Raw genomic sequence first — 14,518 nt, 5'->3', positions numbered from 1 at the left:
TGGTTTCCCAATGCATGTGAAAGTTATGTTTACACTAGACTGTGATCTATTAAGTGTGTGATAGCATTATGTCTAAAAAAACAATAATTTTAAAGTATTTTATTACTTTACATTTGGCGTTATAATCGAAATGCTAATGATCATCTGAGCCTTCAGCAAGTCGCGTGCTGGTGGCCAGCATGGGGCCCTCCATGTTGATGGCTGTTGACTGATCGAGTTGTTGGTTCCTGAAGGTTGGGACCATTCTGTAAAAAGAGATTAACAATGAAGTGTGCTGCATCAATTGACTCCTCTCATCAAAGATTTCTCTGTAGCATGGGATGCTGTTTGATAGCATTTTGCCCACAGTAGAGCTTCTTTCAAAATTGGACTCAGTCATCTCAAACCCTACTGCTGCTTTGTCAACTAGGTTTTTATATAATATTCTAAATCCTTTGTTGTCATTTCAGCGGTGTTCACGGCATCTTCACCAGGAGTAGATTCCATCTCAAGAAACCACTTTCTTTGTTCATCCATAAGAAGCAACTTTGCATCCATTCAAGTTTTATGATGAGATTGCAGCAATTCAGTCACATCTTCAGGCTCCACCTCTAATTCTGGTTTTCTTGCTATTTCCACCACATTTGCAGTGACCTCATCCGCTGAAGTCTTTAACTCCTCAAAGTCAACCATGAGGGTTGGAACCAACTTCTTCCAAAATCCTGTTAATGTTGATATTTTGACCTCTTCCTATGAATCTTGAATGTTCTTAATGGCACATAGAATGGTGACTCCTTTCCAGAAGGATTTCAGTTTACATTGCCCAGACCCATCAGAACAATCACTGTCTTTAGCAGCTAAAGCCTATGAAATGTACATCTGAAATAATAAGGCTTGAAAATTGAAATGACTCTTTGATCTCTGGGCTGCAGAATGGATGTTATCAGGCATGAAAACAACATTCATCCCCTTGTACATCTCCATCAGAGCCCTTGGGTGACCAGGTACATTGTCAATGAGCAGTAATATTTTGAAAGGAATCTTTTCTTTCTGAGCAATAGGTCTCATAGTGGACTTAAAAAAATCAGTAAACTGTACTATAAACAGATGTGCTTTTACCCAGGCTTTGGTGTTCCATTGATAGAGCACAGGCAGAGTAGATTTAGCATAATTCTTAAGGGCCTTAGGATTTTCAGAATGGTCAATGAGCATTGACTTCAACTTAAAGCCACCAGCTGCATTAACCCCTAACAAGAGAGTCAAACTGTCCTTTAAAGCTTTGAAGCCAGGCAAAGCTGCTGGCTTTGACTACTTACTACTCTCTAGCTACTCCTAGGTGACATCTTTTCCCAATAGAAGGCTGTTTTATCTACGTTGAAAATCTGTTGTTTAGCGTAGCCACCTTCATCAGTAATCTTAGCTAAATCATTCTGAATAACTTTTTCTACATCTTGCGCTTTTATGTTATAGAGATGGCTTCTTCCTTAAACCTCATGAACCAAACTCTACTAGCATCAAACTTTCCTTTTGCAGCTTCCTCACCTCTCTCAGCCTTCAGAGAATTATGAAGAGTTAGGGCCTTGCTCTGGATTAGAGTTTGGCTTAAGGAAATATTGTGGCTGGTTTGATCTTCTGACCAAACCACTCAAACTTTCTCCATGTCAGCAATAAGGCTGTTTCTCTTTCTTATTCACAGGAGTAGCACTTTTAATTTCCTTCAGGAACTTTCTCTTTGCGTTCACAACTTGGCTGTTTGGCACAAGAGGCCTCGCTTTCAGCCTGTCTCGGCTTTTGACATGCCTTCCTCACTAAGCTTAATTATTTCACGCTTTTGATTTAAAGTGAGAGGTGTGACACTTCCCTTCACTTGAAAGTCATTGTAGGGTTAATTGGCATAGTTTCAGTATTTTTATGGGAGGCCTGAGGAGAGAGGCAGAGGGAATGGCTGGCCAGTTAGTGGAGCAGTCAGAACACACATGTTTATTAAGTTTGCTGTCTTATTTGGGTGCTGCTCATGGCACCCCCCAAAAATGACAATAGTAACATCACAGATCACCGTAACAGGTACAATAATAATGAAAAAGGTTGAAATAATGGGAGAATTACCACAGTGTGACACAGAGACACAAAGTGAGCACATGCTCTTAGAAAAATGGCCATGATAGACTTGCCCAACATAGGGCTGCCACAAACTTTCAATCTGCAAAAAACACGGGATCTGGAAAGTTCAATAAAGCAAAGAGCAGTAAAACAAGGTATGCCTGCGTGGTGTTCACAAAAGGAAGCCCAGAAGGCCCTGTTCAGTTACTACTGCTACTGAACCAACCTACCTGCCTTAGTTCATTTACATTGCGGTACAGGAATGCCTGAGGCTGAGCAATTAAAGAAAAGAGGTTTATTTTGGCTCACAGTTCTGCAGATTATCCAAGAAGCATGGTGCCAGCATCTGCTTCTGGGGAGGGCCTCAGGAAGCTTTCACTCAAGGCAGAAGGGGAGGGGAGCAGGCATCCCGTGGTGGGAGAGAAAGGAAGAGAGAGAGGGAAGGAGGCAGGTCTCAGGCTCTTTTTATTAATGACAATCAGTTCTCACATGAACTACTAGAGGGAGAACTCACTCATCACCGTGAGGACGCACTGAGCATTCGTGAGGGGTCTGCCCCTCTGACCCAAACACCTCCCATTAGACCCCACCCCCACCTTCGGAAATCAAATTTCAACGTGAGGTTTGGAGAGAACAAATATCCAATCTATATCACTGCCCCAAAACACAGTGGTTTAAAACAACAATAATAATTTCATTAGCTCTTAGTCTGCATTTAGGGCTGGGTTTTGTGGGGGTAGCTCCTCTCTGCTCCACCTGGTGTCAGCTGGGACACCTCAAAGATTAAACAAAACTCCTTGAATTCTTTCCTGCCATCTTCTCCTTCTAAAAGTATTTTTTTAAATAATTCATTTTGAAATGATTTCAAATGTTGAGAAAATTTGCCAGATGGATAAAAAGACTCCCATATTCCCTCACCCAGATTCCTTAGTTATTAACACGTTGTCATCACATTTGCTTCATTGCTCAGTATGCCTTCCTCCCTCCACACACACACACACACACGCACGCGCGCGCGATCATTCATCTCTTTTTGAATCTTTAGAAAGCAGACTTTACACACAATGTCCCATCACCACTAAACAGTCCGTATTTAGAAACAAAGACATCCTCCTGCATAACCAGCACGCAGCCCTCCGAATCGGGAAGCCAGCGTTGGTACCACCCTGCCATCCAGTCTGCAAACCCCGTTCAGATTTCACCAACAGTATTGTGTCAACACTGACTCTTGTTCCTTTCTGGTCCAGGAGCCTATCCAGGAATATGTGATGCATTTAGTTGTCGTCTCTCTGCAGGCTCATTTAGTCTGAAATAGTCCCTTAGTCTTTCCCTTGACAGTTGTAAAAACCACAGATCTTAAAAGCATTGTGTAGGATTTCTTTCAACCTTGATCACCTGATGTTGACTTAGGACCGGACTTAAGTCACACATTCTTGGTAACATCATCACTGAAATGACACTACATACCTTATATCAGCCGACAAACATCAACCTGTCCCATCACTGGTGTTGCTAACCTCGATCTCCTGATCTTATTGGTGTCTGCTAGATTTTTCCACATTAAAGTCATCATTAACCCCTTTGTAATTAACTAGCATTTTGTGGAGAGTTTTCCAATAATGTATCAGTATGTTCCTCATCAAACCTTCACCCACCAGATTTAACGTCCATTGATGACTCCCATCTGCATCAAACACTTCTGCGATAGGGCCAAATGGTGATTTTCTGTTTCTTTTATTCCTTCCTCATTTATCAGATGGTAAGGAATATCATTCCCGTCTCCTTCATGTATTTGTTTATTTGTAGTATAAGGACTCATTGACTCCTGTTTTAGTCACAGGGTGGTAATCCATCATTATCATTATTATTTTAATGCTCAAATTGTCAGTTTAGCCAGTGGGAGGGAGGCCCTTCAGGTTGCCTCCTTTGTCTTTTCGACATGCCCCATCATTCGTTGAGCACTTCCTTACTTCCTGGCACAAAGAAAGCGTTCCTGGCTCATTTCATACTTTCTCTGACCCAGCCCTGGAATCAGCCTTTCTCCAAGGATCTTGAGTTCCTGGTAGTGGAGGATAGGTAGTCAGAAAACAAGATCTGGGCACTCGGTATGCTTAAAGCTGCTGGGGTGGGTATCGTTACTTCCAGGCCCTTCCAGCGGAAAAAAAAAAAAAGCTGAAGTCACATAATTTTAATGTTGGAGCTTTGATTGCAGGGCAGTAACTAACAAAATCTCATCAGTGAGAAAAATAAACTTACTCTCTTTCTCCCCTCTCCCCCCACCCCCAGGTATGTGTAATCCTCGAAATTACAGTGACACACCTCCAACGTCAAAGAGCACAGTGGAGGAGCTGCATGAGCCCATCCCTTCTCTCTTCCGGGCACTCACAGAAGGAGATACTCAGCTGAATTGGAACATTGTTTCCTTCCCTGTTGCAGAAGAACTTTCACATCATGAGAATCTGGTTTCATTTTTAGAAACTGTGAACCAGCCCCACCACCAAAATGTGTCTGTTCCCAGCAATAATGTTCATGCACCTTATTCCAGTGACAAAGGTAACTGCCAACAATTGGCTTTTTCTATTCTGCTCCGTCATGTGGGTCTGTCCATGTGGTCTATGAAACCTATGTTAAGAATATCTTTTAAAGCAGTTTTTTGGTTTTAAATTTGTAGCATCTTATATAAATTATAGGCTTAACTCCAATCCCTGAGTGGATAAGGTGGCATGTTAGCATATTATTAAAAGTCCTTCATACTCCTGATGATAGAGGCTATACTGTATTGGAAAATAGATAACTGTTCCCAATTCTAGTATTTATTTGCTTTAGGCTTTAATTATTTTTTTCGTAAGATAGCAGCATTGCTGCCTCCTTGATACACTGTTGCTCACTGTCAGTAACACTCAGAGTGCCCATGAAGTCAGATTTTTATCATAGCATTGGTATGGAAATGATGCCATAGTCATCAGCTAAATTTCTTTGTTAGCAAATTAGTATTACAGACATCTCATTTCCAGGTATAAATTAACCCCTAGCCAGTTCTCTGCAAACGAGTGGTGTCAGTCAGGAGAATTAAATGAGAGAATGACTTATTCCAATTGGAGAAGCATATTAAAGAACAATTTATTAGCAAAGATAGGGCATATCATAATTTTGGAATGTAAAGGGCATATAACTTTTATAAAATCTCTGATATTTTTCAATAAAGAGGCACCACAAAATTTTACTATGGGAGAATAAAGCAATTATGAAAATTATAATTATTTCTTAAAATATGAGATGAATTATGTATAAATAGTATAATTTATTCTCTTTTTATGTGCATATTTGTTGTGCCCTCCATTACAATACTGCCCATGTAAAATAGTCTGAACCTTGGACATTAATAGTAAAATCAAAACAACTTTTATTAAACGACATTTAGAGTAAGACTTCTTTTTTTTTTTGAGACGGGATCTCACTCTATTGCCCGGGCTAGAGTGCAGTGGTGTCATCATAGCTCACTGCAACCTCAAACTCCTGGGCTAGGTGGGGCTACAGATGTGTGCCACCACACCTGGCTAATTTTTCCATTCTTTGTAGAGATAAGGTCTCACTCTTGCTCAGGCTGGTCTTAGAGGCTTGGGATTATAGGCTTGAGAATTCTTATTTCCTTTTAGGTTAAAGTACTTTATAAAACAAATGCTAGATTTTGGAAAACATCAGAAATATATATAGAATGTGATAATAACATGATAATAAATACTACCATTTTCCCCATTATTAAAATGTATTAATAAATAATAAACATAATAGATATTAAATAACTTAAATTTTGCTCAAAGATTATTTTAAATAAGATAATTTAATTATTTCATGAAATAATTAGTGGGAAGTTAATTCCTGGAAATACCAGCTATCTTCAAGACAGAGCTAAAGTTTTTCCTCCATGACACCTTCCCTGGGCACCTCTTCCCCCAGATAGAGTTGGCCACTTCCTCCTCCTCCTCCTGCATGTGCAGTTCTATTTGTTGTCCGTTTTTACTTGTAGGTCTACCATTTTCTACTTAGTTCCTTGGATTCTCTGATTACTCTTCAAGTTCCTAATGGCTGTCCCATAGTAGCTGTTCAATGAATATTTATTTATTGAACAAATAAACAAATGAAGTGATTTGTTACGTACGGATCACTGGGCAGTTGGAGTGCTTCCACGTGCTGCTTCCCACCAGCCCCCTGGCCTGCCCAGGAGAGTGCTGTGCTGGTCTTCTGAGTTTCCTCTTTGACCCAGCGGTGGTTCCTCATCTCCTGACACCCACCATCCGCTACAGTCTACAGGAAGGCTTGCCTCCACTCTGTCCCCGTGCACACGCTACCCATCTCCCTAGGACTGTCCTCACTTTGTTACTTGGCAGCTTTTATTTTTTTTCCTAATTCAAGTCCAGTTTTTTAATTAAACCTTTCCTTACTATTCAGACCACCTCTGATGATTTATCAGTTCTATAAATGGCTTAGTAAAACTAACTGAGCCTTTGATCATGAATTCTCTTTCAGTGGTTTTTATTGCCATTTATTTATTTACCCATTCATTCATTCATTTATTAGACAGAGTCTCACTCTGTTGCCAGGGCTGGAGTGCCATGGTATCATCCTAGCTCACAGCAACCTCAAACTCCTGGGGTCAAGGAATCCTCTGCCTCAGCCTCCCGAGTAGCTGGGACTACAGGCCTGTGCCACCATGCCTGGCTAATTTTTTCTATATATTTTTAGTTGTCCAGCTAATTCCTTGTATTTTTTTTTAGTACAGATGGGGTGTCACTCTTGCTCATGCTGGTTTCGAACTCCTGAGCTCAAACAATCCTCCCACCTTGGCCCCCCAGAATGCTAGTATTACAGGCGTGAGCCACCGCACCTGGCCTTCCCTTTATTTATTTCATGCAACTATCTTCCTAGCTAGTCATACGGGGTTAAGTGCCAGGAAAGTTTGATTGTTTCAATTTGAAGCAACTGAAACAATCAAAAGTGGTTGTTTTGTTGGAAAACAGACTAGAAATCACTACTACTAATAAGAATATTTTCTAATAACTAACACTTATTTGTGCCAAGCATTGCTAATCACTTTATATCATCTGAATTACTTCTTTGTTTTATTTTACTGTAAATTGTCAGTATAACTTTAGAACAGTATTTTTCAAACTTCTTTTGGATGGAGAATTCTCTCTTCATAGGAAATTCTATCAGAAATGCCTGGTTTAAAAAGCATAGCTCTGGCCGGACGAGGTGGCTCATGCCTGTAATCCTAGCACTCTGGGAGACCAAGGCGGGTGGATCGTTTGAGCTCAGGAGTTCGAGACCAGCCTGAGCAAGAGCAAGACCCTGTCTCTACTAAAAGTAGAAAGAAATTAGCTGGACAACTAAAATATGTAGAAAAAATTACCCGGGCACGATGGCGCATGCCTGTAATCCCAGCTACTCGGGAGGCTGAGGCAGAGGATTGCTTGAGCCCAGGAGTTTGAGGTTGCTGTGAGCTAGGCTGACGTCACGGCACTCTAGCCTGGGCAAGAAAGTGAGACTCTGTCTCAAAAAAATAATAATAATAATAATAAAAATAAATAAAAAGCATAGCTCTATAGCATAGCAAATGTTTTTAAGCCCAATAATTTAACCTTTGGATCAAAGTCTGAAATCTGCAAAAAGAGGCTAAGGAAGCCCTTTGCCTTCTTTAGATGGAGTAGGAGAATCTGGCTTCCTTCTCAACATAATTAATAAATGAAGATTTTTTTCCCCCTATACCTCATCTTTGTCCTGTGCAGATCAGCAATAAGAGAACTATTAACAATATTAACTGATATTAACTATTAATATTAACTGACTGTTAATAATATTCAACTGAGTAGCCAGGTGCAGTGGCACATACTGGTAGTCCCAATTACTCAGGAGGCTGAGGTGGGAGGAGCACTTGAATCTAGGAGCTCAAGGCTGCAGTGAGCTATGATTGCACCTGTGAATAGCTACTACACTCCAGCCTGGACAACATAGTGAGATCCCCATCTCTAAAAAAAAGAAAAATAACAAAAATAATATTCAACTGAGTATTAAAGCATTTCCTGTTTTTCTTCTTTCTTGCTCTGAAATCTTAAATTTTTATTTTTCAGAACACATGTGTACTGTGGTTTATTTTGATGACTGCATGTCCATTCATCAGTGTAAAATATCCTGTGAGTCCATGGGAGCATCCAAATATCGCTGGTTTCACAATGCCTGCTGCGAGTGCATTGGTCCTGAGTGTATTGACTATGGGAGTAAGACTGTCAAATGTATGAACTGCATGTTTTAAAGAAGGAAAAGAAATGCAAACCAAAGCAGTTTAGTAAAAAGAAAGGTATGAAAGTTATTCAGTAAGTCTGTTGGTTGCATCAGAATGCCAGCAAGTTAAGAAGATGTAAAGACTTTAGAATGAGTTGCTTTTAAAGTTATGACATATCCAGTAAAGTGTTAAATTATGTGATCATAACTGCTCTTATTGACTTTCCTGCCCACTAGCAATAAGCCCTTTCCTCTGAATACATGTAGAGCTTTGGTCATATGAGAAGCAGGTGTACAGAGCATTCCTTGAAAGGTCTGAGGTTTTCAACATAAAGCCTAATGCTGTTTTCTTCTAGCATTCCAAAAGCTTTTTGTTTTGAAAGTATTAGCAGAAGCACGTTACTGTGAGTTATGATTTCTTCATGTGCTACTCCTAGGACGCTGAGTATTTGTAGTTGCACACCATTCTTCATTGTGCCTTGTATTTATCTATTTTATCTAAATAGACATTCAAATATATCACTCCAAGAACTCATAAAAATCACCATAAAAATCTTAATTTTAAACTTTTTAAAGTGGGTTTTAGAAAGTAAATGCTTACTGTATTTTATCATTGAAAACTCTTACTAGTAGTATCTATCTTATAATACACGTGTTGACAGAGCTTTAGGGAAAGTTTCTCATTCTCTTCGATTCTCCCTGCCCAAAATGCCGACACAGGCAGTGATGAAGAATCCCTGCCAAGGATTTCAGGGTACACCTTTGAAATTGCATTAAATACACCACTAGGGTAAATAGCAAGTTACAGCATTTCTTTGACTTAAGGTACCAGCTTAAAGAGCACTCAGGGTGAGGAACAACCGCCAGATCAGACTCACAGAGAGCACCGGGGAAATAGCTTGTCCCCTTGCAGGGAAATGGCCTGGCTGAGCGGTCAGGCTGTGCTGGAGGCAAGACAAGCAGCGATCCCAGCTCCCAGCGCGAGGGGCAGGGGAGGACTTGAAGAAGAGGATTTACGGGCATGAACAGGGAAGGGTGTAGTCTTTCATTTGTTAAGTTCATGTCTGATCTAATGTTCTTATTAAACAAGTATAATCATATTGTGAGGGTTGAGATTATGAAATTTCAAAATCTCTGTTTAAGATGATGTTCACTGCAAATACACTATGGAATATTTAGTCAGCTTTTTATCTAATGTTTCAATAAAGATAAGCTTAAATACTATGTGCCCTTCATAGTAATAAAATCCCAATTTTCAAGCATGAATTTAAAACAACTATATTACAGAGACTCTTAACATTACAGAATTACCAATTTCTCTAGTGCATATTTGAATTACAAGTAACTTTCTAGGAATACCTCTTTATACGTCTACATATTTTAGTATATAAAAATAGATAATACTCTTGGATACATTTTGTACTCATCTGTGCAGTAGTTAGTTAAAAGATCATTTGTAATATTATGATTAACTATTATAAAATGTAAAGTCTTGATACCTTTTCTGTTCTTTCAGATAATTCTAATGCATATTCAAGGTACTTTAGCCTTTTAAAAAGTTGAGATTTCACTCATAGATATAATTTTTTTGGTAGGGGAATGTTGGAGTATCCTTTTCTTACTTTTACTAGAATGCCTGTTTAAAAGTACCTTGAGAACGTTGTAGCTCCCCTTCTTCACTAATACCTATAAAGCTGAGAGTTTTCTTGAACTTTAGAGAGCTTTAAAGGAATCTGCAACTAGCTGCTGTATCTCAACTCTGCTGTTTTTCAAAGTAATTTCCTACCTATGAATGGAGGAATGCTTTCGTTTTTATTGGCAACATGCTTAATGTTTTCTTAACGATGACAACAAACATTTTTAGACTACATTTATCATCTTTTTTAGGTCTTCATTATTAAATTTTAAAATGTAATATCTCTTTCCCACCCATTACATTGGGAGGATAATTTCTTAAACCACACAGTTTGGACTGATTTTTCTTACCTCTATTTCTTCCATTATAAATTATCCCTAAATGTAATGGTCTTTTATATTCAAATTTTACTTAATTTTTCTGATTTATGAAGGGGTTGAAAGAGTTTACCTAAAAGATTCCATTTCTAGTTTTATAATGTATTTCAGGTTTTGAATAACAATATTTTTCCAAATTGAAAGTATAACATTTGAGAAGCCAATAGCCTTGCTAAAATTTAGATACTCTATTACCATCCTATTACCATTTGCTTCTATACTGAAACTTTGGTAAAATTTGTTTTCTTTTTTAATCAAAAACTCAAGTATCTTTTTTATTACCAGATCAAAAATACACTAGATTTTAAATTGGTGAGTATTACAAAAGCCATTATAAAAGGTCCTTCCCTATAGTAAGACATGTGCTTGCTAGCAGGTTTTTCTGTTGTTTATTTTTCCCCCATAACATTTAATTATTACTAAAACCGTACTCATAATAGTGGCACCAAAGCAAATGATAATTCAAATAAAATCTAGTTTTTGTTTACATAGGATGGTATAAAAGCGACGTCTTCATTTAGAAATATGATTTCTAAAGTTTCAGAAAACAAAATTGATAAGGTGTTATAATATTTGAACAATTATTTATAAATCAGAGTAGCATCAAAATGGAGAAAAGAAACTGAAACTTCTCTGAAAAATTAAATAAAAATAAGCCACATTTTAAAAATTTGTTTTTATGAAAGCTTCTTTGAAGATTTTTAAAATCTATTCTGCATTTCCAAAGGTCTATGTTTATTGTATTTCACCTGATCTACAACATATAAAATTGTGTATTTTTTCTTTGTCCCTGTAAACAAAAGCTATTTTAATAAAAAATTGAAAATGAGTAGAGTCATGTGTTTTGTTAATTTCAGCATAGAGCCCCCAGATAAGTGTGACATCTCTGTCTGGTGAAGTTAGTGTTTAAGGGATCTTTTCTCTCTGGATGTCCCTACAGATTCCGTCCGAACAGGGACAGTTTGCTGTCTGCTTTTTCATAGGCTTTATTCCAAGGTGGGGGAGCCTTTGAAACAAACAAGCCTTAGGACGCCAACCAGCTTTACAAAAACCTGGTAGAGGTTGCAAGGAGTTACCGAGATCGAGGTAGGAGAATCACCTTCCTAGGTCTCCCACTGTGATTCTCATGCTTCCTCATGATTCTCAGTGCGAGGATCGAGAGCCGCAGGCTGTGCTGTCGTGGAAAGTCCCCATAGTCCACGTTCTGACAGCCTGTGAGTGGCGGATCTGGAGAGGACAGCCCGAGTGACCAGAGGGAGGATGGAGCTGAGGAATTCGAGAGTTTCAAGGAAAGAACGTTTGACTAGGAAAGTCGTTCTTTTGCTGAAGGTGTCCACGTGGCGGCGGTTGTGCGGAGAGTCGGAAGAGGAGGGCACAGCCGGGACGCAGAGCTGCGGGGACACCGCGGAGCCTGCGCGGCGGAGCCGGCGGGACGGCAGGGCGGGGCCGTGCGACCTCGGCGGCCAGGCAGACACCGAGCCTGGCTTGTGGTGGCGGGAATTGTGGTTCTTCCACTTTCTAGCTTTTTCTAACGAATAAAAAGCAATTTTGTTTCACCTCCTCCTGTGGTAAAGTCTGTGCTTGAAGCGGGGGTTCAGCACCAGCTCCGAGGTTCCGCTTTTGAGAAGGAAGGTCTCTGCCCTCGCAGCGGCGCCGGGGGTCCCCGCGCCTGTGCTGTGACTCGCAGAATGAAGCCTGGAAACATGCGACCACCCGTCCCCCGCGCTGCCCCCAGCCCCACCAGCCGGGCTGACAGAAACTCCTTCCTTGGACTGAAGGAAGCCGCTGGAGGCAGACACGGTCACCAGCGAAATGTCTTCAGGCAAAACTGTGTTTCCCGCCCTCCTCCCGCCACTGTCTTCGGGCAAAACTGCGTTTCCCGCCCTCCTACCGCCACTGTCTTCGGGCAAAACTGCGTTTCCCGCCCTCCTCCCGCCACGCGCGGCGGCGGGTCTCAGACACGCGTGCGGTGGCCGCTGCTCGCACCCGCGCTCCCGCGCACAGCAAGGCCCGTGTGCGCCTCTGCCTCGGGGGAAGGCGGAGCAGGGCAGGCAACCTGCCTTGTTTTCTAGAAGCCTCCCCGGCTCCAGGTATCCTGCTGGGGGAGGGAGAGAGAGGGGCCTGGGAGGGCGGAGCCCGGCGGGGGCCTCCCACCGTGGGGACCCGAGCTCAGCCCGGCTCCCGGGTCCGCAGCTGCGCGTCGCTAGGGGTTTCCGCTCAGGAACGGCAGCAGCCCCGCCTCGCTGTCCCGGGCCCCTAAACTGCCCTCCGGGATTTCGTGGATCCCAGAATGGGTGACACAGCCTCTCTGCCAGCCAACGTGGGATGGGATGCAGCTCACAGTCGAATGTTGTTTGATTTAAGCGAAACAATGAGCTGTGCTGTGCTGCAGCCCTGCGTTTGTGGAGTGCGCTCGGGTCCCCAGCCGCCGGGGCGTGTGGCCGCAGCCGCGTGTCCACCTCCCGTCTCGCCGCCTCCTCTCCGCGGCGTCCCCACGGGCCGCCCCCTCGGCCGCCCCCCAGCAGCAGCGCCCGCTACGCCCGCAGCCTTGTCAGCTGTTTCCGCCGCTGGGGCTGTTGTTGATGCAGACGGTGGCTCCTTGCTCCGATGCGGGTCTCAGCCCGAGGCCACTCAGCGCGGTCTTCGCCGACCACCCAAGTAGCAGCCCCTTCCCACTCGCCCCATCCCGCTACGCTGCTCTCTTTCACGGCGGGCAGCTCTGCAAACTGCCCATCGGTCACCGGTTTGCCGTCTGTTCTACACTTGCTCTTGTTCACCGCAAAAGCCCTCGGCACGGGTCCTCGGCAGGAGCGCAGCCCTTCTCCGGGTGACCGTGGCGGATCCCACCAGACCTACGCTTTGAACAGCGGCTCCTCGGAGAAGTGCTAGCACTCCGCAGGCCTCTCAGGGCCACAGCCCCCCGGGGGTGCTGCCTCATCAGCCCGGGACCCTCGTCTCCTGGCGCCCGCCCGGCCCCTTCACGGAGCCACCCTGGGGCGTCCCGCAGCGGCATCTTCCCCTCGGTCATCGCCCTGCTCAGGAGGTGGCAGAGACAATTGCCACACTTCCACCTGGCGTCCAGGTTTCCAGTGGGCCATTTGCAGGTATTGCAAATACGCCTTTAGCCACGTGGCTTAGGGTGTTTCTAGGCTGCTGACCCATGGGGGCTTTGGGGGAGACTAGGGGACTTCTTTAGCAACCTGGCAAGGAGACCGTGCATGTGGTTGATGCGAATTTTTTTGGTGTCCTTGACGGGCAGTTTTTGTTTGCAGAAGAGACTATTTAGAAACTAATATTCATTTTAAAAATTAATGTTCAATTTCTTTAATTACAAAATAAAAAATTTAGTTCTTCCATAAATTTTTAAAAATAGTTTACAACTATTTGTGTCTAGCAGCCTAACAATCCATGTATCCAACAGTCATTGTCACAGGGCCCTGATTTAGTGTTTGCTCAGTACTTAAACAACTAATGAACTCACTACTAAGGTGTACCTGTTTCAAGTTCCAATACTGCACATAAACTTAGGAAGATTTCAACTTAAAATCAACTCCAATTTCTCAATTACACACTTTAAGTTGGAGTTACAAGGCTGCTCTCTAATAAGCCAAATCCTCTACAATATTGAAATATGCCAGTTCTTAACACAAAAATACTAATAATAGGGTTTTGATTCTTTTATCCCAGATGCTCTAAATCATTCCAAGGTTGAAGAACAGGTTCCCCTTAAGCAATACAGTTGACTGAGGTTTCTTATGACCTCAGTAAAATTGGTGCCAAAGAACTTCAAAACCAACAGAAGCCAGATTACAGGGCAAGACTCAGCTGAGATTTAGCCAGACATGCCCCAAAATGCTGGTGGAGGAGGGCCTGCCCCTGGGTAAATACATGTTCTTTATGGACAAGTCACTACCAAGAGGAAAAGTATGCCCAGTTTTCTTTCCAAATGCGCCAATCGGTTTATTCCTGTGCCCAGAGGCAGACTGAATATAAGAGAAAGGCCCAGTGGTACACGAAATGATAGCCTACCCAGGAAGAAAACATCAGATTAGGGAAAAACTGTTCTCAGGGAGTAGCCCCATAACACAAGCCCCGCAAGTCCGTATGACACACGTGACCTGCATCTTCCCAGCTTCTAAGTCTGCAC

At 42.3% G+C, this 14,518-nt stretch overlaps 1 protein-coding gene across 1 annotated transcript in view; it reads left to right on the top strand.

The window, feature by feature from the left end:
• The window catches only part of TWSG1 (twisted gastrulation BMP signaling modulator 1), a 52,401-nt gene extending 42,819 nt beyond the window's left edge, over window positions 1–9,582 (top strand). The window contains exons 4-5 of the mRNA XM_045527248.1: window positions 4,366–4,632; window positions 8,208–9,582. Coding sequence (XP_045383204.1) covers window positions 4,366–4,632; window positions 8,208–8,389 — 449 coding nt within the window. The 3' untranslated portion in view covers window positions 8,390–9,582. The remainder of the gene's footprint in view (window positions 1–4,365; window positions 4,633–8,207) is intronic.
• Window positions 9,583–14,518: the final 4,936 nt, after the last annotated feature.

The sequence above is a fragment of the Lemur catta genome, chromosome 16, assembly GCF_020740605.2.
Source record: "Lemur catta isolate mLemCat1 chromosome 16, mLemCat1.pri, whole genome shotgun sequence".
NCBI lineage: Eukaryota > Metazoa > Chordata > Mammalia > Primates > Lemuridae > Lemur > Lemur catta.
Note: the sequence above shows the minus strand (reverse complement) of the source record. Positions and strands in the feature narration are given on the sequence as shown.